Source organism: Peromyscus leucopus, chromosome 10 (genome assembly GCF_004664715.2).
Source record: "Peromyscus leucopus breed LL Stock chromosome 10, UCI_PerLeu_2.1, whole genome shotgun sequence".
Lineage (NCBI taxonomy): Eukaryota > Metazoa > Chordata > Mammalia > Rodentia > Cricetidae > Peromyscus > Peromyscus leucopus.
Genome location: NC_051071.1, coordinates 63,077,864 through 63,104,636, shown reverse-complemented (window position 1 = coordinate 63,104,636; position 26,773 = coordinate 63,077,864). Strand labels below are relative to the sequence as shown.

Genomic DNA, 26,773 nt, shown 5'->3' with positions numbered 1-26,773 from the left:
CTGGCTCTCCAGATAATGGGACACTGTTGTCCATCAGGATGGCAGTGGCAGGTCACCCTGGGCGTCCGTCCCTGCGCTGCCCTCCTGCTCTGAACTGTTTAGGAAAACACGGTCAAAGGTAGCTCCTTTCAGTTCTGCTCTGTCTGTGTCACCGCTCCCCCTTTTCCCGGTGTCACTGGTGCCTTCTGTGTGTCGTGGGCACTTTCCAGTTTCTTCCCCACAGCCAGAGGCCAGCATGAAAGAACCACAGGCACATGTTGATGTAGCCTTTGTTTTGCCCATTTGAGGAAACGCTAGCAAAATAGTGTCTTTTAATGGCTGTCATCATTATAGCCACATACCGAGTCCTTACTTATGGTTGGACAATGTATGCACATTGAAAACTCTTTAAAAAGTTGGTTATCTTTCAATCTTCCATAGCCAGTACTATGGAAGTAAAGCGGTACTTGAACATGGGAGGCCTCGCTCGCTATGTGACAATCCTTCCTGCCCACGTGAACTGGTATGAGTCCTCCGTTAGCACTCTCTTTGTGGCTCTGGAGTCCCATGGGTTGGGTCTAGCTCACAGGGACCCCTTGGAGAACAGTAATTAAAATACAGTCAGACATGAATTGAGTTTAATTATGTAAAAGGTGTTTAACTCTGATGAAGGTAAATTGAAAAAATACCATTTTTAGATACATGCTTCTAAATCAGAGAAAACAAACTGTGACATCACTTTAAAAAATAACATTCAAATGGTTTGTTTTGAGTTGGCCTGTATTGGTTCAAGTTTATTGCTGGCAATGGTTTTAAGAATACTACAGAGCTAAAATATAGGAAAAGCTATAACTAGACAATCATCTTCAAGCAAAAACATTGCCCGAAAGTTCCTTATTAAGCAATGGATGTGTCAGCCAGAGCGACCGGAAATGAAACCATTCTAAAATTACTCTGAAATCTCTTTTACTGTGGTTTAAGTTGGGGAAAGCACCAGTATAGCACCTTCATAGTCACCCTGTGTAAAGATTGAAGCCCAAAGACGAGTTAAATTAGTGCTGTTTTAAAACCAGTGAGTGCAAAAAATATATAAGTCTTATCTTTGTAAACTTGTTAAATCACTTAGTGGTTGTATAAACATGCACCAGATTCTTTGCTGTTCCATGTGGTTCTTGCTCTGCTGTTCTTGACATTGCTGTCCTTACTGCTTGGTTCTGGGTTTAAATTAAAACAAGAGTAGACGTAGCTCATCATTTCCAGCTCCAAAGGGAGAGATGCATATGGCTAGTGATCCCCACAAAGCAAACATTTAATTGAAATAAATCTATTAAAAAAGACTGGCATTCTTTTAGGCATTATCCTTTTGCCAAAACCCTAAACGCCACAGAAGCATAACAGATAATGAATGGTTTCAGTGGTGCTGTATTAGGTTCCCTGGTTTTCATAAGCTACGTTGGAAATACAGTATTGAATAAAATGTGGATTCTTACTACCAGCTGAATATGGCTATTTTAATTGAGTTTGATACAATTGGTTATACTTGGTTGTCAAAGTTACCCTTTTAAGAAGTAAAACTGTCACCAGCATGCCTTCACTCAGGCCTCTTGCTGTATGAGCACAGCTTTACTTCAAATCTTCATGTTCCATGCTCTTCTCCATAGAGTTGTATTCAGAATCAAAAACTACAGCAAAAGAGCCAAGCAGTAGCAATGTTTCTCTTTTGTTTTTGTTTTTAATGTCAAAATAATTAGACCCAAACTTTGTTTCCTTCAATTTTAAAAATAAAGAATACCTCAGTGCTGCTTCTCAGTATCACCTGCTTTATGTGGCACATAACATGTAAGAGTCACATTTGGATTTATAGAAAGACGATTAAATGTTTTTAAATCTGTCAGTAACATTTTCCTCTCTTTATTCAACAGTGGGGCCTAATTGTGTTAGCAGTGTTTACCTTGTAGCTTGTTTGATTACCACTCTAAGAAAGGATGTCCTGCTGCTCCAAGACTGCTTTCTCAGACAGTTACACTTAGTACTTACACACTCACCTAGTCCTGGGGCTGCGCTGCTGGCTGCTTTCTACAGTTCCGAGGGGTCTAACATGTAGAAGGTGCAGTGTGAGGGTCAAACTTTATAGAAGGTGCACTGTAGGTCTAACCATATAGAAGATTCAGTGTGGGGACATGACTTAGGAGTTCTTTAATTTTTATTAAGTTTTAATTCATGGAAATTGTTTTTTGTCTTGTCCTTCAGTACTACAGTTTTTTATGGAGTTAGAAAACTCCTTAAAAGCTTGCAGGAAAGACTTCATCAATATTTGCTGTTGCCTAACAATATTTGGAAGAAGAGCTAACAACTAAAAAGTAACTTTGAACAGTTTTCATTAGAGTGCTAGGTGACTTATTAGCTAGTTCTTCACAATCTCCTCAAATTACAAACCACACTGGACCGCTGTCATCGCTCAGCAGACTGCACTGTTGTTACACCATGTTCCACGGGGACCACCTGGGCACTTGTACAGAGGAGGAGCCTTCACATTTAAAGAGGTTATTAATGGCACTGCTGCCACGTTACACTAGAATCCTGGCTGGGAGAAAACAACTTCTGCTATCTGAGTGCACAGGATAGTCAGAATACACTCGGAGTACTTACTGGGGAACGCCCTTGGCATAAGGGGTGGCGTGCTCTGGACTAAACTGCATATTAATTCCTTGAAGGAAGCAACAGAAGGTCAATATCAAAAACAGGGAGTACTACTACTTTGGTAAGTTATGAAGTACTTTGTATGACACACAAGGAAAAACAAGTACTACTCATACCACTTTATTTACATTGTATCTGTTACATTGTTTATTCAATATAGAAAAAAATAGGAATACATTCATAGTATTCTCTTTTAATTTGGTAAGTCCATGTTGTCAAATATTGACTATTTTTATATTGGGTGTCCTACCCAATTAAAAAAAAATAAGAGAGAATGGACCTAGCCAACAACTCTTACGGCCTGTTATTGATACAACAGTAAAACCTATTTCTCTCTTGAATCCTAATTCCCAAAAGACAAGATAAAACTACTGATTACTCTACTGGCTCAGGAATATGGTTTTAAAAGTACAAACAATTCATTCTTTCCCCCAAGGAAATGTTTAAGATATACATATAAACACCCCAGTGACCAAGGAGAAAATATATTTATAAAAGCATCATACAACAAGAAAACTCAAGAGGTCAGTCCCACTGCAGTGGATACACATGTCCAAACTGAAGTGGGGCTCAAGTGTTAACATAATCAGGCTAGAGAAAAATCCACACTGAGAAATCAGACTTTCTTTTAAAATTTTTTACAAATAAGATCAATGATTATCTCTTTTGGACATAATACTTCATTAAATGGGTCAGACTTACAAATTAATACTACAAAATACAGTATTTTCCATGACTTTTAGTTGTAATGTACACTATGTACAGAAAGTTGCATATCTTAAGCTGAATACAGATGGACAGAGTTTTAAAAACCAGAATCTGGACTTATAAATAGTGCAGAAAATGCAAATGCCAAAAAGACGATGCCTCCTATGATTGTCACTGGAAAAAAGAAGAGAGAAGATGAGTGACGTAGCATGTCCTCTTCCACTGGGACGTTCATTATGCAAACAAAAACAAGTTCCCGTTTTTTCTACTCTCACCAACTACTGAGAAGGTCGTGACAAAGTATTCCTGACTCACTCTTCCCCGATACCCAGACCTTTCTCTGGGCACTGCTTAGAGAAAGACTTAAACCGCTGGCAAGCAGCAGGACGACAGGAGCTCAGCTTTTTAAAAACTCAAGTATATTCAGGGGCAGGATGGCGGCTAAGCACACAGAGGTGCTGCTGCCAAGCCTGAGAGTCGATGCTCACAAGCCTCAGAACCCAAACTGCCTTTCAAAGTCGAAAATGGGTCCCTTCATGAACACACTTCAGGCCAAACTTCACACTTACACATGCGTTCTTCACTGGCTCAGAAGATGTTTGGCCATGTTTTAGATAAATTTGTGATTTACTAATTTGTACACACGGGAAGAGAAGTCAGTTTGCATTAACAGGAAATGAATATGCCGGCCCAGGTGGTGAGCACAAAGACCAGGTCATCTCTGGAAGAGATGATCAAAGCTGGCACACCATTTCTATTATCTGTCATCTTCAAGCATGAGAACATGTTTGCATTTTAATTAAAAAATGAGGCCTTACCTGTTCTAACAGATATTTTCTGTGCTATCATCCTTCCTCCAATTACTGCCAATCCAGTGCATAAGCAGTGCCCCACTGTTCCACCCACTGCTACACCATAGGGATCCTGGAAGCAGATGCAGCTCGTGTTAATTTATTAAGTTGGAGATGCTGTTTGAGAAACATCAGTATGAAGTGGAACTGAAAATGGGTCATGAACCACATATCATAAACTCTTGTAAAAATCCAGATAACTCATTAACTTTATGAAACAGGAAATAGGCTGCTTCAAGGAATATGTATTATATATTTCATGTTTTGACAAATAAAGCTTGCCATTCAGAGAAGCAAAGCAGCCAGCCACCTCTATGAATCCTCAGAATGAATGGGTGCCGAGATCCTGTCTCCACCCGCCTTATATTCCTGTCTCTATCTCCCTAGTGCTGGGATTAAAGGCCTGAGATCCTAAATGCTGGGATCAAAGGTGTGAGCCACCCACGACACAGGTATTTCTCTTTTAGACTGAGTCAATCCTATGTAGCCTAGGGTGGGCTTGAACTCCTGATCTTCTTGCTTTCTCCTCCCAAGTGCTGGGAGACCACTGCCTGGTCTCTGTGGTTAACTAGTGGCTAGCTCGACCCTCTGATCTCCAGGCAAGCTTTGTCAGAACACAAAATAACATATAACACATATGGACAGTACAAGGCTAGATGTGAATTGTAGTGGGTAGCCAGTCCAGCTTGGATCTGGAAGTTCCAACCTCCATTGAGACTCTGGCAACTGTCACGCCTATGAGGCGGGGCCAGAGGAGGCGCCTGGAGACCTGAGATCTGGATGGGCGAGCGCTCTCTCTGTGCCGGGGCCCTGAACGGTGGAGGTGGGCCAAGCAAAGCTCCAGAGAACACCACTGGACTTCGATACACCTCCCCCAGGCCCTGCAACCTACCTTTCCCTTTTTGTAAGTTACCCACTAAATAAATCTTCCTTTTAACTAAGTGGAGTGGCCTTAATAATTTCACCAATATCTGGTGCCCAATGTGGGGCACGAACCCACGACCCTGAGATTAAGAGTCTCATGCTCTACCGACTGAGCTATCTCAGGTCTCCAGGCGCCTCCCCTGGCCCCGCCTCGTAGGCGTGACAGTTGCCAGAGTCTCAATGGGGGTTGGAACTTCCAGATCCAAGCTAGAATGGCTACCCACTACAGTGAATATAGAAATTTTGTATGGTACAGTATTGCTGTGCTTCCTGGGAGCCAAAATCCTGCTCCATAACCCTTGTGCTTTTAGCTCGAGGTAAGGAATAAATACTACCAGAATGAACTGGAAGGTATCAAATTGGTGGAGCAGTGAAAGCTTTCCAGAACAGACAGACCAGAAGAGTAGGTAAGAACCCCATGCATCTCTTGTGGAGGAGGAGAGTCAAGGAGGCCCCAGAGAGGAGTCTTGAGTATGTCAGGGTGGGAGCAGGGATGGAGTATAGGGTTGTAGGTTGGCGCTTGACTCCTGTTTCAGAGGTCAAGGTTCAATCCCTAGCTACAAGGGACCCCTATGAAGTATTAAGTCAGCCTTGTCTTGAGACAATAGCTAGTTTTAACACAAGTGGATTTCTGCTTTCAGTGAAGACAAGGAACTAGAAGACAGTAAGACCAAGGAGGCATAACAACCCTGGTATGAAACAGTGCCGACTGGACTGGGGTAGACGACGACGAAGAAAAGCAGATGAAGGGGAAGGCACATGGGATGCTATGAAAGCAATCAGGTGTGACAGCCAAAGAACCAAATAGCCAAGGTATTACTGATGTGGTGAACAAGACCGGAGGCTCATTCAGTGGTTAGGAATACTTGTTGCTCTTCTTGAGGACCAGAATTTCAACACCATGTCAGGGGGCTCAGCACTGCCTGTAACTCCATTTCCAGGGGATTCAATACTCTCTTCTGGCTTCCAGCACCCACATACATGTGGCACACACAAATTCACATACATAAAGTATGTTTTAAAAGAAGCAGAGGAATGAATGATGGGTGCTGGCAAATTAAAATTGGAGTATATTCGGTTGAAAGCTAGGCACTGCACACTTATAATCTCAACATTCAGGAAGCTTGGGTAAGAGGATTGTCTGAGATTCAAAGCCAGCTTTGCTTAGCTAAAGCAAGTTCCAGCCCAGCCTGAAGTACAGAATGAGAATTGCCTTTCAAAAAAGGCCAAATTTGCCGGGCAGTGGTGGCGCACACCTTTAATCCCAGCACTTGGGAGGCAGAGGCAGGCGGATCTCTGTGAGTTCGAGGCCAGCCTGGGCTACTGAGTGAGTTCCAGGAAAGGCGCAAAGCTACACAGAGAAACCCTGTCTCGAAAAACCAAAAAAATTTTAAAAAGGCCAAATTTGATAGTAAATAACATCATCTGAGGGAGTATGTATAAAAACTCATAGGAAAAAAGCATGGACAAGTCGACCACGACATAATCAACACGATGAAGACTGCCAGGTAGTTGGCCTCAACTAGTCTCAGCACTGGTGAACATCCGTCATGTCTGTGATAAACTGGGAAAGACAACTGAAGGGTAGTGGGTTTATTTGGGTTCACAGCTCAAGAGAACAGTTCACTGTGGTGGAGGCCATGAAAGCAGGAACTTGAGGCAGCTGGTCACTGGCATCCACATTAGGAAGCAGTGGTGAGGAATGCTTGTGTGCAGCTCACTTCCTCCTTATACTACTGTCCAGGGTCCTAGGCCAGGGAATGGTGCCTCCACCCATAAGTGGGATCTTCTGCCCTAATCTAGTCAACATAATTCCCATCTCGGCTGACTCTAAGATCTCAAGTTGATAAAGGATTAACCATCCATCCCACCCTGTGAGGTCAGCAGCTGGGTGGTAGAGCTGTCCTCTTAACCAACCATAATCATGCTCTTTGAACTCTGGGAAGGGAAGATAGGATAAGGGTCAGAAGGACCAAAGAACAGGGCTGCACTTCCCCTAAAGACAGGAGGGGACAATGAAGAAAATACTCCGAAAATTGAGCTGGACAAAGGCAAAGATTTACACTGTAAGGGAGGGTGGGACCTGGGGTCCAAGACTGCACTGTGTTTGGTGGGGATGAAGAGAGCTGAGCAACAGGTCAGCAGCCAGCTGCTGTGAGTGAAAAGGCAGCGTATGTCCAGTCAGGAATCAGAAATGGCCTGAGCATGTGCAGGAGAATGTACTGCCACCAAACTGCTACCCCAGAAGACTACTTCAATCCATCTGAAAATAAAATGGTACTTTTTAAATCAGTGCGTTAAAATAAAGTTATTTGAACAAGGAAAAAAATGCTGTTAACTTGTATTAATGGATCCTTCAAAAGCAAAACAGCCTATTTTATACAAAGGAGGAGAGTCGTTTTAACGTGTGAGTGCTCTCATGGGGGCTGCTAGACACCCCTATGCACTGCTGTATGCCCTCTCTAGACAGAAAGCCATGAAGTGGGTACCTGTGGTGCTGGCCGACACTGGCAGAACTCCCCCCCCCCCCCCAGCTCATTCCCAAGGTTAACTCTGGCATTTGGAGAGAAATGAAGACAGGATACAGCCATTAAGAAGCATTTTTAAAGTTTGTTTTAGGAGAATCAAGTAAGAGTTCCTTTTTTGTTTTTTCCATCTCCACATAAAGCATCAGGCTTCCTTCCCTGTGATCTCAGTCCTGGCCTGGAAATGCTTTCTATTTTAAGCTGGAGGACTGTTAAGGAACTTTTGTTTGTTTGTTTTGAGACAGGGTTGTGTTACAGCCCGGGCTGTCCTGGAATTCTCTCTGTAGACCAGACGGGCCTGGAACTCACCGAGATCCACCTGCCTCTGCCTCTGCTGGGATTAAAGGTGAGTGCCACCACCACCCTAGGAACTTGATCTTTTATGACAGGCATTTCCAAGGATTTAAAAATGTTTCAGTGTCAAACAGTGTAACTGATAAAGTTACCATCAAGAGCATGCAGCTCCTCAAGACATCAGCATCTGTGAACAGAAACTGACACCTCATAGGAGATGACATTAAACACCCTCCCCATGCCCCAGCAGCAAACCAATAGGTATCTTTTAAATATATGTACCCAAGGGCAAGACAGAAGACAGGCTCACTTCTGGTGCCAACTTGAGTCAGCCCACCTCTCTGAGCCTTGGGTTCTTAACTGTTCAGTAAGGGTTGGAAGGTGTCTTCTGACTTACACATTCTAGAGCTGAGGTGGAACAGAAATGCTCTGCAGAAACCAGCCCTGGGCCATCCCAAGATGAGCACTGTAAGCACACTCTGATGTCCTTAGATCTATTAGTTCCTTCTCTACTTTAGAAGGAACTCTCCTTGGGACAGTGAGAACTCACAGGCAAAGGTGCTTCAGAAAATTTCTCTTGAGTCATTAAAGTGATGTTGAAAAATGAGTAATCGAAGAGCTGCTCAGAAATGTATAGATAAGTGAACAAGTTCCCCTCTGTTACACCAATTTTTGCTATTAAGTTTTTTGTTTGGTTTTAAGATGGACTCAGTATGTAGCCCAGGCTGACATTGAATTCAAGATCATCACTGCCAGGACTCCCCACTGCGGGGATTACCAGCAAAGTGATATACTAATTTATATCCTCAGTAAGCATGCAGAGAAGTCATGAGAAGAAAGCCAAGCAACAAAGACACCAGCCACAGCTTTATTTTGGCAAAACATGGGGAAAGGCCCCAGCAAGATAAAAAGAAACGAAAAATTAAATTTGGGCCCAAGAACTACAGACATAGAGAAAAACTCAGAGGCTAATCCAGGTCATAAAATGAACAGATGTGTCAAACTTTCAGCATGGGTAGTTAACCTGTGGCCTGCTCGCCCACTGGTGTGGAGCAATGTGAACTGCAGTCTTGATACAGAAGCAAACACCACTCACCTCTCTAGCTGCCAGAACAATAGTAGTGAGTTGAGAGCGATCTCCCCATTCCGCCAAGAATGTTAACGTGAGTGCTTGAACAAAAATGGGTGAAATAAAATGCAACCACTTTTTCTGAGGTATTGTTGTGCTTGTACCAGTTTCAACATCTGGTCCATTTAAGAGTTTGGTTCGTTGGAACTGAAACAAGTAAAAATTACCATTAACCCCAGTAAGTATATCAAAATAGCATAGAGTCACTCAATCCCTTTAATGCATTTAAATTGTGTATCATATTCATCAAAGAAAATACACTTCTGCATCCTTTGACTGACTGCCTTCAGCCACCAGCCTCACATAGTATCAGCTTTCCCCCTGCAACAAGACCAAAGAGTATGCAGACGCTTAAGAAAGAGGTAGAACTAACAGTTCCAGGATTCAGACATTCCACCAGTCAAAGAGTGACTGTATTTGGTAAACAGTTCCCTCCCTGCCACAAGCACAGTAACCCCAAAGCCTATCAGAGCCAAGCTGTAAGAGCAGAAACGAATCAGGCTAACTCATGGCATGTACCAGCGACAACTCACTTCTTCGTCCTTCTTCTTCAACTCTGCTTGAACTTCTTCCAGCTCCTCCTGACCCTCATCTGGGCTCATCTTCAAACCTTCCCGAAGCATTCTGATGCCAAAAATGGCAAAGAGTGCAGTTGAAACATAGTAGGTGTACACCCTGGGGATGACTGTTGTGGCATAGCCAAACAAAACTGTAAGGAAATGCCAAGACTGTTAACAGGTGCTTTCCACAACACGCCAAAGAAACAGTAACTTGAGCAATTGTAATTTACTTTGTTGAAGGAAAACTGGTTCACATCAGACACATCAAATATGTAATGACCTGCAATACCCCTGCTTCTTGCTTTCCAGCACTGAACCTTTACAATGTCAGAGCTCACTGGCTTTCCAAGGCAAGCATGGCCTTATTACCACTGGCCCTTTCAGATGTGGCCCTCTTCCCCAGTCATGTTCACCTAGGGCTGCCTTCCCACTGACATCTGTGTAGGCACAGTACTTGAGCCAGCTTGACTGTGGTGTCCTCTAAGAATTTCAAGACTTTATAAACTGGAAACCACATTCCATTCTGTAAGTTTCTTTGTCATAGATCTTTCAAAGATCAAGAATCATGACAATTCTCTTACAGCACAATTCACCATGTGCTGTAACCATGTAAATTTAGCATATCTTATGAAATACTAAAAATTCTTTATTAGGTATATGTAGACATACCAATATGGCATATATTTTCTATCTCTTGTCTACTGAAAGGCCAAGAAGTAGACATTTCAATAACAAACAGCATTCTTGGGGACTTCTGAGATGAGTCTGAGCAAGCACAGGATTTACCTGTGGTATCTTATGACTAGAAGGTAAGGAAGAGCAAGAACTTGCCACACGGACAATCCCTGGAGAAAGCGCATGTACGTAGGGATGAGAAAGGAGTGTGCAAGGCCCAATTTCACTCCTGTGGAGCAGAAGCCAGGGTAGGAAGAGGAAAGCAGTACACAAGAATTACACTAGCTCTCTGGGGAAATGCTAGTAAAGGACAGGTATTCGTTGTGTTACAGTGTGTCTCGTAGGCTGGGTATTAGCTGCAGAAGACTAGGGAAGCAAACACTCAACTGGGCAGGCCAAACTACAGTGTCAATGAGGAAGAGGATGGATGCCTCCTGCTCCCATGAGATACTCTTCTGAGGACACGACACCTGTGCAGCTTCTGGCCAAGAAGATGTAACTTGAGTTTATCCATGTGGAAACACCCCACACAAAAGAGGAAAAACCACGGGGTATTGGAGAGGGCATGACATTATTCTCTAAAACCTGTTGATAGCATAAAACATAATAAAAGTCTAGGTAGTATTTCAAATTAAAAAAATAGCAGCTAAATCAAACACCTGATCTTGCCTAGACATTTTACAGGTGGAAACAGGAGCCACAAAGGAAAAAAGTAAGTAAAAAAGGAAAGAAGTATGGTAGATTAAAGTAGTGTGCATCCAAGAAAGTGGGCCCTGCACCCCATATGGGCAGCTGACCCTGGTATTGGGATGCAGGTGAGCCAGCCCTGGGGGCATTAGAGTGGGAGAGCTGCCCCTGACCTCTGGGCCCCCGACAGCAGTGAGGAGAGGCCCTGCACCTCACCTGGGCAAAACAGTGGAGCTGGCCCTGGCAGTGTGGGTGAGAAGGACCTGGATCTGAGGGCCCGCGAGTGGGAGAACTGGCCCTGCTCCTTGCTGCACGCTGCACTGGTGATGAGCTGAGGCGGTGCTGGAGAGATCGTCTGGGGTCAGGCTGACCAACCCAGCTATCGCCCAGGTCCAGGGCTGTGCTGGCCCACCCCAACATCCACCTCATCTATGAAATGTTGGAGCCTGTGAAGGGGACGAACCTACAGATCCCAAACAGCAGGACCTCCATGACACAGGACCACAGGATCCACAAGGAGCCCCAGTGAGAGCCCAGTATTGATCGGTGGTGTAGCAGAAGCTAGAGGCCTTGAGCAATGTCTCGTGGCAAAGAGGACTCACAAGTAAAGATGAATGGACTAAGGGTAAACTGTGACTCAACGGGCCACACTGCAGCTTCCACAACGAGATTCTTCTTTTTGTGTTTTGTTTCTTTGTTTTGTTTGCTTTTTGGTTTTCCTTTTAAATTTGGTTTTTGGGGGGAGGTTGCAAAGGTAGAGGGAACAGGGAGGGAGGTAAGTGGGATCGGAATGCATGATGTGAAATCCACAAGGAATCAAGTTAAAAAAAAAAAGCACTCGTGTGTGTAGTGTGTGTAAATAAATACACATTATTTGCCTACAGATACAGAAAGTATCCAAACATACTCAGAATAGACTGGACGCAAATGCTAAAGCAACAGGGTAAGATACTAACAGTAGGTGCATCTGAGCAAGCAAAGCACATCAGTATTCATTATGCCCTCTTATTCGTGCAGCTTTACACATTTAACATCACTTCAAGAACAATCTGGGGAGGTGGCTCCCTGAGTAAAGCATTTACTGTGCACGCATGAGGACCTGAGTTCGAGTCCGGGGAACCACATACCACAGCAGCACATATCTGGATCTTAGTGCTCACATGGGGCAAGGAGGAATGCGAGTCAGAAGCAGGAGAATCTCCAGAAGCTCATGGGTTCATACACAGCTATGAACATGAGACCCTGCCAAGACAGAAGGTGAGGACCAACACCACCCTAGACTGTCCCCTTACCTCCACACACACACACTATGTAGATATCCACACTTACACAAGATCACACATACAAGATAGAAAAAGAAAAACTACTTCCGTAAAAAAAATAGTAAGTGTTGAAATAAAACATGGAAAACCCTTTGAAATCCCAAACTTAAATTAATTCTTCTTTTCTCCTCAGCTACAACATCCTCAATTCCAGTGAGTTCCTGAAGACCCAGACACGTCTAAGAAACCCCATTACACTGTCTTCTGGAGGCCCAGACCTCAGAAGCACCGTCCCACAACACAGTCTGTGCTTTTGGTTCCTGCGCTCACGTCTCCTCTGCGTCACTACCTTGTGCTCTGGGGCCAGCAGTCAAGTGTAACAAGTTTCAGAAAAGCTGTGTTACCACACCAGAAGGTCGGAAGCTCAAGGCGACTATTGAATAAGGGGAGAGCATAGACTGGGTCCCCGCTGGACAAGGATCATGTGTGTCCAGGGAGGGACGAGAGGGATTTCACCACACTAGGGTCAGTGTGTGGTACAAACTTGTGAACTGTGTTTCCCTGGAGCGTTCCTTCCATGTAACACTATGCACACTTGGCTGCAGATAGCTGGACCAGCACACACCAGGGCTCGGGTAGGGAGCACCGTGGAGCACCGTGGCAAGCCCCCTCTTCGACGGGAGCAGCCCCGATGGTGCTTGCTACGCCTGGCTTTCCTCCCTCCTTCACTTTTCCTTTGGTTTCTCTTTAAAACCTTTCTCGGCCAGGCGGTGGTGGCGCACGCCTTTAATCCCAGCACTCGGGAGGCAGAGGCAGGTGGATCTCTGTGAGTTCGAGGCAGCCTGGTCTACAGAGCGAGATCCAGGAAAGGCACCAAAACTACACAGAGAAACCCTGTCTCGGAAAAAAAAAAAAAAAAAAACCTTTCTAAGCAGGACGATGGTGAACATCTTTGCTGGGGGGGGGCGGGGGGCGGGGAGGAGACAGAGGCCGGCTCATCTCTGAGTTCGAGGACAGCTAGAACCACACAGAGAAACCCTGTCTTAAACTGCCAAAATGTAAACAAACAAACAAGCAAACAAACCATTCCTGGCACTCAAACACTTCAGTGGCAACAATTTATCAAGTTAATATTTCAGTTTTCTACACCACTGCTAAATATAAGAGTTAAGGTACTTATACTTCTGTATACAAGACTACCATGTATAAAAACAGTACTTTGATACAATTCAGAAAAACTTTTCTTGGTGTACTTGATGGTTAACAAATGTAACATAAAAACCTTACTGAGCTAGCTATCACTTCATAAATCATTCAAAGTAATTTTCATCATATGATTTGTAACACTCAGGAGTTCTTAACTACTGAGTAGTATGGCTCTAACAAAAATTCTTTAAGATTTATTTATGTGAATACAATTTCTCTGCTATCAAAAAACTTTAAGAATTCAGTTTTATCTTACTTGACTCTAGTTTGTGATATTCATCCACAAACTAATGGGACCAAGTTCTCATTTTTTAAATATGATTAAGTTTGTGATATAGTTACTTTAACTATATACAAATAATCCATAAAATTAAATGTTTAAAGACACAATAACAAAAGGAACCTTCAAAAACCTTTAAAATCCAGCATCATATGTTTCCTTTTCTTACAGGAAGATAAACAAGAATGACCCATATAAAGCTTTCAAACAGTCATTACAGTAGAGCTCGCTGAGGAAAACAATACAGGAAGAAACACGTCCCACAGACTTCCAGCTGTTCACATGTGTCCTCAAAGTAATGACCATGACAGCACACAGGACGCCGATAGGATTTAAGATCCCACTGGGCAGATCTTTGTAGTTATCTATCTATCACCTATCTATCTATCTATCTATCTATCTATCTATCTATCTATCTATCTATCTATCATCTATCTATCAATCATCTATCTATCATCTATCTATCTATCTATCTATCTATCATCTATCTATCAATCATCTGTCTGTCTGTCTGTCTATCTATCTATTTATCTATCTATCTAATGAGTGTGATGAGTGAGTGTTCGACTCGCATGCCTGACACCTGATGTGCTCAGAAGAGAGCACCTAATGGATGCCCTGAACTGGTTATCAGGAGGTGCTGGAGGTGCTGGAGGTGCTGGGAGTCAAACCTGGGTCTCCGCAAGGGCAGCAAGAGCTATCAACTGCTCAACTGCTCCAGCCTCAGATTTTATTATTTTAATCTGTGTTTGAAGTTTTGGGTGTGTGTATATAGGAGCGTGAAGGTGTTAGCACATGGAGGCCACAGAAGACACAGGGGGTCTCTCCCAGACGTGGCGCTCAACAGTTTCAGCTGTCCAGTGAGTACCACTGCCTCCATCCACTCCATAAAGCTGAGGTGACAGGCACAGGCGGGCAGACGGACCTGGCTCAATGTGTGTGTGAGGAGTTAAACTGCAGTCCTCATGCTCTTCAGCAAGTGCACTCGCCCACTGAGCCAGCTCCCAGCTCTCCAGCCCTGCACTGGGCATGCCTTACAATGCCGTAACTGGTCTGCTGTATACAATATACCGGAAATGAGGTCTCCGCAACTCCTCAAATTTAAGTTTAAAAAAACGAATGTATTTTAGGTAACATCAGATGAAGTGCAAAAACGATGTTTAGGTCCCGACAGGGAGATCGGAGGCACCAGGCAGCCCCACAGACGGCAGGGGTGAGGGAGGCTCCGGAGGACGACAGCCAGCAGAGCAGGGGGAGAGCATGAAGCGCACCCAAGAGCTGGGCGGACGGACGGCAGCGGCCTTCTGCAGCACACGGCGTGGTGTCCAGAGAGGCAGCAGAGAGGCTGCTGGACCAGCACCGCACGCACGCACGGCTGACGCCTTCAGGAGGCTCGCCCCAAGTGCGGGCGGGCGGGCTCCAGTTTCCGCTCTCCATTTCCTGCAGTCACTGCTACATCTTAGACCATGCCAACGGGTGTGTGTGTGCGTGTGTGTGTGTGTGTGTGTGTGTGTGTGTGTGTGTGTACATTCTATTAGAGAAAGAGCGTCACAGTCACCCTTAACTCCTCCCAGGCCCGCTCCCACCCTCTCTGCACACCCAGCTTCGTGTCTTTAAGTTAAAGAGCTAATCAAGGCCGTATACTCCTGGGTACTGGAGAATGGTTGACCTACCAGGGCCACACTCGTAAAGAAAGCTGACTGCCTCCCCGAGAAGCCATGAGCTGCCCGCAGTTCCGGTTTACACAGCTCCAGGGCTGACAGGCTTGGCCTTGTACAGAGCCCGGCTGCTGTGAGTCCAGCATGCAGGGCTCCGTGGTGTCCACTCTGCTCCTCCCGGACCTCAGGCTCTTACAGCCTTCCACCCCCTCTTCTGTGACACATCACTTCTGAAGAGAAAACCTGTTGCTACTGTAAAACATTAATACCCACACTAATTTTCAAAACGTAACTAGTATTCAAATCATTCTACATATCTAAAATACTCACTTTATAAAACCACAAGCTTTAAACATCAAGGCACCAGAGAATCAGAAACGGACCTTGTTCTACATTTAAGAAATTGGTTTCATAATGGTAAGAGGCAAATGGCAAAGCCCTCCTAGTAAATTATCTTATCACTACAGAACAGAAACCAGAAGGTAGGCAAGAACTATTATCTGCACTTGACAGTCAGCAAGCTAAAACTCAGGGGACAGTTAACTTAATTCCCTAGGGGATGGATGCCATGGGCAGTCAGTCTCAAACCCAACTGTGGCTCAAAGGGAAATACCATCTTCTAACACACTGGTGGCCTGAGGTAGCTCTCAAGTAGCAACAAATAATGCTCAGTCATTTGAGTGTTAAACGGACTTTCTTGTGGTCTAACACCTTAGAATTAGAGCCTATAAAGCCATAAGTTGAAAAGTAACATGAGCGGGAAGCCTAAAGAATGCTTCACTCCACATAAGCAGGGTAAGAAAAAGCTTCATAAAAGGAAGCGCAGGCTGCTTCTCAGAGCTACCACCCCGTGAGCCTCAGAAGAAAACACAGTTTGCTGTGGCCTCCTGAACCCCACTTCTAAAACTGCAAGTACAAATGAGCTTACCTGGACTAAAGATAAAGAAACAAAAGCTGAACTGGACTAAAATGAAGAAATGAAGAATAAAGGCTAGATGGCTCAGTGGTTAGAGCGCTTGTTGCTCTCGCAGAGGTACAGGTTCAGTTCCTCACACCCACACGATGGCTCACAAGCATCTGATACCCTCTTTCTGAACTCTGCACTACCAGGCACACGCATGGTGCAAGACACACGCAGGCAAAACACTCCTACACACAGAATACATCAATCTAAAACATAAATGAAAACTAAGGATACAAACACCAGTGAATCAATGACAGGAATATGTAGCTTGGCTACATAATTCCACTGAAGAAGTAAAATCTGGGTTTTAATAATGTATATACTGAAACCATTTGCTGATTACTAAAGTCTGGGAATAAGCAGATTCCAATGTAACTGGGTGCATGATTCAAGACACACATATGCTTTCCCTCAATTCATCATGTTCCCTGGGAAAGCACCCTTACCCGACAAGCATGTCATCAAGGCCAAGGCAAGCATGGCACCAGCCAGCACAGTCAGCCGGTTATAACGCATCGCCATGATGGCCGCTATGAAAAACGTCTTGTCACCGAGTTCAGACACTATGATGACTGATATGGCAGCGACAAATGCATGGATAAATCCCAGATTCGTCTGGGTAGCAGCATCTTCTCTGTTGGTGTGAACTGGGGCGGCTGCAGTAATTCCTTTCTGAAAATTAAAAAAAAAGAAATTAAGTCACTTAGTTGATATTCTTTTAAGTGAGAAGTTATTTTTTGTCATACTCATTCCACTGCTTTATTACTTTAAAATCTGAATGCCATCAGAAATAACAGTAGCCCATACTTCAGCTCTCTATACAAGCAATTCAGTCTAGACACCATAATTACCTTATTTTCTAAGTATGTGGTAGAGTCAATTCATCGCTGTCTCATTCAAGTTTTCACTAGTAATTTGGGTGAAGACTCAGGTGTGTTTATCAAACATTCATTGGCATGTAGCTGGCAAGACATGTCACTGACACTGTGAAGGACTAACTGGATCCAGGAGGCTCTCAGGCTACAGCCAGAGTTGGCTGTAGCTAAGACAAGGTTTAATAGAGCTGGCTGTGCAAATGGTCCTATGATGAACTCTAAAAATATCCTGGACGGTTAGCTGATAAAAAGGCGAAGCAGTCTCAGTGAATAATAACATGAAAATATGACAAAACTTCATTGGCCTTCCCCAAAGTTGGCTAGAAAGTTCTGAAGCCATGCCCTTTAAGAAGGTACTGACCTCTGAAGGTCATGAGAAATGAACAGATTCTAAAACCAGGACTTCGCAAGCTAGAAGAGGCAAACCCAGGCTGTTTACAATTCTAAGAGAGTATAAAAAATGAAGGGAGGAGGTGGGAAGGAGAAGGGAAAAGGAAGGAGAGTGAAAAAAGGAACACTATAAAGGAAGATTACACAGTGGAGATTTTACATGGCCAGCATAGATGTGGCCTGTACAATCTAACGTATTTAGTTCCTGGCTCATTAGAAAAGGAAGCTGACTGGGCAACTCAGGTTAATCAGATGAAACACCAGGAAGTTCGGCGTGTCTGGGTTTCAGTAATTGGGAACGTTATTATGTGGCTCTATTTACACTCTTTGTAACATTCTCAATTCTTATTGTATACACGACCACTCAGTGCATGACATAAACGTGACTTAATACTACAGGGCATATCAGAACTGTAAGAATGACCTGGTCTAGTGTAGACCTCCGAGCTAAAACAAGGAAACTCTGTAGTCCTGGCAGCCAACTCTTAATTAAGCAGGTACCATTTTAAAGGGTCTCTCTCCATCAGCACTTTAACTCTATCTATGCTGATATTCCTTTAAAACAGGCTTATAGCTGGTCCAACAGCATTCCAAAAGACATAGGCACTTCAACTAGGACATCCTAAACACAGTATTTTCCTGCTGGAACCTCACCCCTCCTCCCCACATTACCCTCTTTCTGTATGAGACAGGGTCTGGCCATCGTGCTAAGGCTGGCCTGGGAGTCACCTGCCTGTTGCATCCTCCTCCTAAGTCCTGGGGTTGATTACAAGCACCAACTACCACACACAGCTGAACTGTTTATATGAAAAGACTTCACAAAATTTCAGCATCTTAAGTCCAAGAAAAATTTCAGGAGTAAATATATAGCATTTAATATCACTTGGCTCCAAAGCTCAAAAGAGAAAATTTTACATTTTAAATCAAATCACAGGAGAGAGAAATGTTTCATATTTTTTTGTGGTTTTCTAAGCCTTAAGTCCTTGGCCAAGTTATTTAGTCTGTTCTAGTAAAGAAATAAAGAATCAAGTTTGCCTGAAGAATACAATAAAGGGAAGGAGCTGGAGAGATGGCTCAGTGCTCTTCCAGAGGACTCAAGTTCAGTCCTCAGCAGCCACACAAGGCATCTCAGAACCACTTGTACCTCCAACTCTACGGGATTGGACACTCTCTTCTGGCTTCCACAGGCACGAATGTGGCATACATTCACAAATACATACACACACACACAGATGCACAAAAAATAACATGAAAAAATAAAAAAGGAAACAAAGTAAAACACAATTCTCCATATTCTCAAAACTTTTCAACATCGAAGACTAAAAGGCACTAAAACTACAAGTTTATTAAGTCTGGGATGGCCAAAAATGAAGTCTCAGGATGATGTGAAGACAAAGATTTTTTAAAAATCAAGTATCACAGATGTCCCATTTGGGGCTGGGCTACCCACAATCACTTATTCTCTGTATTCTGACCAGTTCAGGTATCTGTAGTGTGGGGGTGGGTTGGGGGATGGTGTTCCATGGCAGCTTTCAATCTACCTCAGGTTTTTATCTTATATTCTGTCCTTTAGTTTTAAAATAAAAACTTAAAAGAAATCAGAAACACCTGGTGCCAAATCTAGGGACTACTATATTGTCACTAATCTCATACCCCTCAAATTTACCTTGACTCTTTAAAACTTTTTTTAAGGTACAAGTACTATCTCAAAATTTAAACTTTCTGTTTTGACATTAATGATATTATAAAGCACTAATTCTAACCTTAGGTTTCAATTCATGTAGCTTAAGTACATGATTTCAGGCTTAAGTTTAAACAGATATTTAGAAATTAAGCTTGGATATCCCAGATGTATTTTAGAGATCCTGGTCCTTTAACTTCCTTAGGATTTACAGCATATGACATGTAAAAATGTTTAGGTTTTCTGCAGTGAATGTTAAACATTCCTAACATCGATCTCTGAGGTCTCCAAAAGGATGCTGACGATGGGGCGCCACCATGACCATTCCACCTGGGTTGTGGTACTGCCACTGATCGGATAAACACCACCCAAAGATCAGCGTTGGACCACAAACTGCTCAGGATAATTCCAAGGTGGTTAGCTGAGATGCACTACTCCCAAATGATACAGCTAGCTCTCTCAGGACTAGACCATTATTTCAGTTTTTTTCAGGGTCCACCAGAGATGCCAATGCCCCCCACCCCCCAGACAGCAGGAAGTAATTTTAAGAACATGACGTCCACATTCCCAATAGTGGAGATGGATAGGTTTTGGTCTTTCACTGGGTTATGGATATCTGTCATCATGTAAGGAAAGTTGTTTACAAGTTGTTATTGAGTATGGTCAAAAAGGGGGGGTAGATATGATCATTAAATCTACTTTCAAACTAAAAAAAGCAACTAATAGTCTTAAATATTTTACATTGGTATGGATTTTTGGATATTGATACAAATTTAAGGTTATTTTGTTATACTGTATATATGTTTCTACTTCTGTTTAAGATATTTTTGTATGTTGATACAATTTTTTTTTTTTTTTGGTTTTTCGAGACAGGGTTTCTCTGTGTAGCTTTGCGCCTTTCCTGGAACTCACTTGGTAGCCCAGGCTGGCCTCGAACTCACAGAGATCCGCCTAGCTCTGCCTCCCGAGTGCTGGGATTAAAGGCGTGCGCCACCACCGCCCGGCCATATACAAATTTAAGGTTATTGTCCTTATACTGTACCTTTGCTTCTATTTTTGCTCAAGGCATTACATATATAGCTTGTACCTATACAGCTTGTCAAATTATGCAATGTAAAGTTTTAGTCCTTAAAAGCTTTCCAGGATAATGAAGAAATATAGGCTAAAAGTCACCCATATCTATCAAACTTACTGCCATGTTAATTAGGTTTTCTAGGTATACAGAGATATATTTCAGATAGATAGATAATCCTCAGACACTTCAAAGACCTACAGAATATGGCCACTTAAAGACATGTCTGCTCCTGGCGGCACTGATCTACTTCTAAAGATGGGTATCGAAGAAACTCCATATGGAGTTTGCTTTCTTTGTGGCAAAAGCTAGCCATTAGGGCAAGAAACTGGCCTTGCCTCAACTGCTGACAGTATGCTGTCCAAATTGGACAAGCAGGACACAAAGAAAGGCAACTGCCAAACTTTGCCAAGACAGGGTAGGACAGTCCTTCAAATTTTCCTGCTTCTGAAAAAAGCCTATCAGATATTCTAGGCCTGTAGGCCAAAGATGGATGCCCCAACATTGCAGAGGAACCTTGGATGGCTGTCCAGGCACCAGCTGTTTCTGTCATTTCTCACATTTTTTGAAAGTTGCTTGCTTCCACTTCCTGCTTACTCAGGTGATATTATTTCCTTCTCGGGTCTTTGACGGAGTTGAAGACTAGACAGTTATAGTTCTCCCAAATCTTGGCAAAAGTTATGTTAGGAACAAAACTTTGGACTCTTAAAGAGAGACAGATAATGGAATCATCTCTATAAATTTGCCAATTACTTATGGACTGGACATTGAGAATGTATTTCTTACTTGATAATTGTTCTTGTTGTATGCAGTGTCATTTTTGTTAAGATTATTACCTTTCCTTTCTATCTGGACAATACTTGATAATAATTCTTATTGTATATAGTTTTACTATGAGAGACTTAGAACCCTTCCTTTTTATTAGACAAAAGGGGGGAAATGTTGTGGAGTTTCTGTGTATGCTGCTGGTCCACTGCTCAACTGAAAAGAGGCGGAGTTTCCAGTCAACTGTCTGGAATGGACCAATGAGTCTTAAAGGGCTTAGAAGAGAAAGAGTGACCGGAGGGGAAGAGGTGGGGCCGGGAGGCCATGCAGCCCTCTTCAAGCCAGGAAATGGCAGTGGCAGGATTTTTCTGCAGTAGCTTTCAACCCATCTCAGGCTTTTATCTTATATTCTGTTCTTTAGTTTTAAAATAAAAACTTAAAAGAAATCAATAACCAACTGTAAAGAGCGTCTTATGCCTAGAACACAACATGCAAACCTTTATCTGTGTCTACTCCATATTCCCATCTAATCACACCAGTTCCCAAAACCTTCTCCCGAAGAAGCCAGAATAGCAGCACTAAATGCAAAACACCACAAGCTGGAAAATTAGCCTCATAATGTACTTTTATATTTTCTCGTTTAAATTACCCATTTTACAAAGTAAAAACAGGTAAGACTGAGAGATCAATTTAACCCAATACATCCAAACCACCATTAACTTATAAGCAATGTTTTTTAAATTGCCACGAAGTATTCTAACATTGTTTTTCATACTACTTTTAAAGTGGTAGGCTATATGCTGATCCCTCCCCTCAGGGCTCAGTCATGGGCAGTGCAGTTTGAGAGCGCATCGGCTGCTGCTGACCACACCCTCAGTCAGTCAGACTTCCTTCCCCAGTGCCTTCATTTTGCCCCATTTGTCCAGGCTCCTCAAACCCAGTTCAGAGAACACTGTAAGCAAGGTTTATCTGGTCCAGCCCTTGCATCCCAGGCCCCTGAAATCCAGCCACATGCACACCATGACAATGTGTCATAGAAGGGGTGAGAGCCACAAAGGTGAGAAAGGGAACATTGGAGAGCTGGCATTTCTGTAGTAGAAACATATTATCAACTAAATGTTGATAAAGAAGAGACAAAGCAACTAAGTGTCCAATCAACAGGGAACTATTAAGAGCCACATAAAATATACTGTCTGGCAAGATGGTTCAGCAGTAAAGGCACTTACTTACAAACCTACCAACCTGAGTTCGATCCCTAGGACCCTCATGGGAAGGAGAACCGACTTGAATAAGCTGGCCTCTGATCTCCACATGTGTGATGTGGCACACAGGTGCCCACATACATACACATAAACAAACACAGATAAATAGATGTAATTTAAAACATTCAAGATTATGGACATAGAAGAATAAGAATGTTCTATAAATACTAATATTGAAAAAACTATTAAGATGCTTTAAATGAAATATGTATTATGTATGAAGTTAATGTATATGGGGGGGGAAGGGAGTTACATACATCATTGTAAATGCAGCCCAGATCATTTCCAGAGAGGGAAATCAGAACCAGAATGGGTGAGGCACTTTCCCTTAAAGATCCAAGTATTTTACAGCTCTGTGGATGTATAGTTTTGTCTAATTACTCAACTCCGCTGCTGTAACTTCAGAGCAGCTGTAAACTACTTTAAAGCATGAAACAGAGTGGCTCTGTTCCGACGGAACTCTACATAGAAAAACAGTCGGTCAGTGGGAACCTAGTCTGTTGAGCATGAATTAGAATATGAGAAGCAAAGCGATGTTTCTCACCACACAGCCTTCTGCCCCTTCTGGATTTCTGCCATCATGCACACAGGTGTGGATACCCTGTATGCACCACTTCAAAGACCTCTTTGAAAAATGTACTTTTAACTGTGTGTGTACTCATGTGTGTGCATGGAGATGCACACATGTGAGGGCAGGTGCCCACAGAATCTAGACAAGGGTGTTGGATCCCTTGGAACCAAAGTGACACGTGGCTGTGAACCACCCTGCATGGGTGCTGGGAACCAGACTTGAGTCCTTCACAAGAGCAGGACCTTCTCTTAGCAGCTGAGCCATGTCTCCAGCCCCTCCAAAGACCCGCTACCCTGACCTGCTACTCCAGCCTAGATCAATTCCTTGTAAGTTGCGGCAGGCCTCAGGCAGAACCCACCAGAAAGTACATGCTCTGCACTTACTCATTCAAAGGTCAGGAAGCTCATACCTGTGGGACAACCTTTGACCACCAAGTGGAGTATGGGTTGTGAGATTCTTTCTCGAGTCTCACAGGATCTAAGATTAGACACCTGGAATGGCTGACTAGAAAGTACAGCAGTGTGTACATTCTGCCTGACCCTGACCAACACTGAGAAGGAATAAAGCTTGTTCTAAGACCCAAGAGTAAACCACTGGATGAATGCTTGCAGTCTGAAAAACTGCACCCCAAATGAAAAGTATGTGTGATAATGATAACCCAACTCAGAGGCAAGCCAGAGGAAAGCCCCTAGAAGGTTTTGAGTGTAAGACAAACATGAATGAGGGAGGCACTGTGGCTAATAATCAGGGCCGTGGGGAATATCTGCTACCAGGCCTACCAAAGGTAAACTGCCTAGGAGTGATGGTGAAACTAATCACAGAAGAAAAAAATATGACATGACAGAAAGCAAAAAAAATCAATAGGTCTTAGGAAGGGCAGGGTTCAAACAGGGATGGTGCTCAGAATCTGGCCTGGCTGCCTGATAGTCATGCTCCTAAAAGCTAAGGGGCAAAGAAGAACCACAACTAGGGGTGTGGCTTAGACAAGTCAGTGTGAGTGACTAGCAGTTTCACGTGACGGTTCCCAAGAGATTGCCAGACACGGATCATGAGATGAGGCTAGGTCAGACAAGGTATAGACCTGGTGCCACGGGCCTAAATTAGCCAGGGCTGTTTGCAAAGGGATGAGATTCCCGGGGGAGACGGCCAATAGCTAAAGCTCACAGACTACATGGGTCCTGTCCACCGGAAATGGAGAGCGCACAGGTGAGGCTCAAAGCACCGTCCCATTCCAGGTTACCTATGACTTTCCAAGTCCATGCTCCTGAACCTGACTCCAGTCTACACCGAGGTGAAAGCTCCAGCTCTGTGGCCTTCCCTCTGCCTCCTTCACCACACCTGGCGCCGTGGACACAGCAGCCTTTCCACTGCTATTCCTGAGTGCTTTTCTGTCACTGCTCTGAGACTGACTAGATTCTAACGCTTGAAAGGGGATGCTGGGAAAGAAAAGAAAGAAAAGAAAGGGGATGCTGTAGAGTGTTCAAAAAAAGGAGGCATCCCACTTACGGATGTTTTACCATACTGATGTATTAATCTATAGATCTGCACCCAAAAACTACACATTTAAAATATGGAAGTGTTAAAAAAAAAAAAAAAAGAGCCAGATGTGGTGGTGCATGCCTTTAAACCCAGCACTCAGGGAGGCAGAGGCAGGAGGATCTCTGTGAGTTCGAGGCCAGCCTGGTCTACACAGTGAGTTCCAGGATAGCCAGAGCTACACAGAGAAAGCCTGTCTTGAAAAACCAAAATAAAATAAAATAAAATATGAAAGTGTACAACTAATTTCCCAAATCTCCAGATTGTCTCTCCATCATCTGGGGCTTCATGCTTTTCCAACTATGCATAATCTAAACAGAAATATTTCATTCCTGTGACTTTTTCTGGCCATCTTAACCATACACCAGTCTACTAGAAGACTGAGTTTCCTTACAGTTCAAAGTAAAATCACAGTCCTATTCTCTTTATACAACCTGAGGTCCTGTGGTTGGGGATAGCCTTAGTTCTAAAAAGCCTAAAGCACAGAGCATGTTTCTGGGTTCCTAGATACCCAGGATATCATTCTGCAGAATTTAACCGACTACGACTACACACACACACACACACACACACACACACACACACACACACACGCGCACACACACACACACACACACACACACACACACACACGCACTCCCCCCTCGCAGACTGGTTTCACTTAGTGATGCTGTTTTCTGCTCCAGAGAATGGCCCTGCAGCCCGGTGCTGCCCTCTCCACAGCATTCCAGTGCAGCACTGCTGTTCTCTCTTCCCGGTTTCCAGCGGAAGAGCTCAGGGGAGCTCTCCCCAGCTGTGCACACACAGCATGCTGTGGCAACAGGGGCAACTTCCAGATGTGGTGCCAATCCAGAACCAGCTGCTTTAAGTAACAGATTATCTGAAGTGATGTAAGCAGCACATCCAGTCTTTCAAGAGGCCGTAAGGCCAGAGTGGAGGTTTTCCTACCAAGCACAAAGGACAGAGGACAAAGCATCCTGGGGCCATGCCTGAGAGACATGATCTTGCCTGCTGGATAACCTATCTATAACTAACTAACTTGCCAGGTCAGTCCTCACAACTGTCAAACACTTGTAAAACATCTCTTTAAAGCAGAACCTCGGGGTATGGGAGAGCTTAGAAAAGCTCTTTTGGGGTGGGGGTAGAGGAAGAAGGAAGGGAAGCGAACAGAAATGAAAAGGCTGTCTTAGGCGGGGCAGTGGTCCGCTGCTTGTGTGCAGCAACTACTCGTTACTAAGTAGGCGCCAGACCATTTTCACATCATTTCATTTGATAGGCAAAAACCCAGAAAAGCCGTGATCACAATTGAACCTGAGGCACAACAGGCTTAACTCATGTTTCTACAATCAGATGGCCACAATGGTGTTAGGCTTCAGATTTTAAGAGAGCAGCTAGCCATGTCAAATGAGAACAGGAAAAGATTTCTAGACTTAATTTGCTAGGTTACAAGTGTGCTCCAAAATGATGGGGTGGGGGGCTGGAGAGAAGGCTCAGCAGGTAAGAACACTAGCTGCTCTTAGTAGTCTTTACATATGAGTAAGTCTCAAAAGAACAAAAAGACAAGGAGGGAACCTGGATCAAAGGTCAGCTGATAGCTAATCCTCCAGCAGAAGTGGTTTCTAAAGCAGCAGGCAGAGACTAATGGGGCCAAGCAGTGCTAATAAAGGTCCCTCATTATTAGTTCTTCCTTTCTCAAACAGGCCCAGCTGACTCCAAGTGGAACCGAGGGAAAGGACGGAAAAGGAAGACATAAAAGAATCAAAGGAAGAATGCACTGCAGGTCAGAGGAGAGCAGACCGTGGGAAGGAAGGCCGGGGATGTGGCTGAATGGGGGGACCCTTCCTAACAGACACAAGAGCCTGGGGTCAGCCCACAACACTGCCCTTCCTAAGAAAACAAAGACGAAGGCGAAGGAGGGGTGGGGAGGATGAGTCTGATCCAATGACGAGGGCAGAAAGCACAGAAGGCAGCACTGACACACAGGACACCAGCTGGGAGTGCAGTCCCCCTTGTCACACATGTCACCACAAGACGACATGAAATACTAGGGTGTTTCCTCATAGTATTCCTGAAACACCACTATGTCGGTATTTTAATATGTGAAACATGAATTGCACCTTGAAAACAGGACCCGCAACCTGTACTTAAACAAACAAAAAATTTTTTGTTGAGGGCCGGGAAGATAGATCAGTCCACAGTCTTTGTCAAAATCCTGGAGC

At 43.7% G+C, this 26,773-nt stretch overlaps 1 protein-coding gene across 1 annotated transcript in view; it reads right to left on the bottom strand.

Moving 5' to 3' along the window:
* Positions 1–2,783: 2,783 nt before the first annotated feature.
* Tmem165 (transmembrane protein 165) overlaps positions 2,784–26,773 on the bottom strand; it is a 29,497-nt gene continuing 5,507 nt past the window's right edge. Inside the window, exons 2-6 of the mRNA XM_028857505.2 lie at positions 16,849–17,074; positions 9,644–9,819; positions 9,078–9,257; positions 4,206–4,311; positions 2,784–3,561 (exon numbers count right to left, since the gene is read on the bottom strand). Coding sequence (XP_028713338.1) covers positions 3,485–3,561; positions 4,206–4,311; positions 9,078–9,257; positions 9,644–9,819; positions 16,849–17,074 — 765 coding nt within the window. The 3' untranslated portion in view covers positions 2,784–3,484. The remainder of the gene's footprint in view (positions 3,562–4,205; positions 4,312–9,077; positions 9,258–9,643; positions 9,820–16,848; positions 17,075–26,773) is intronic.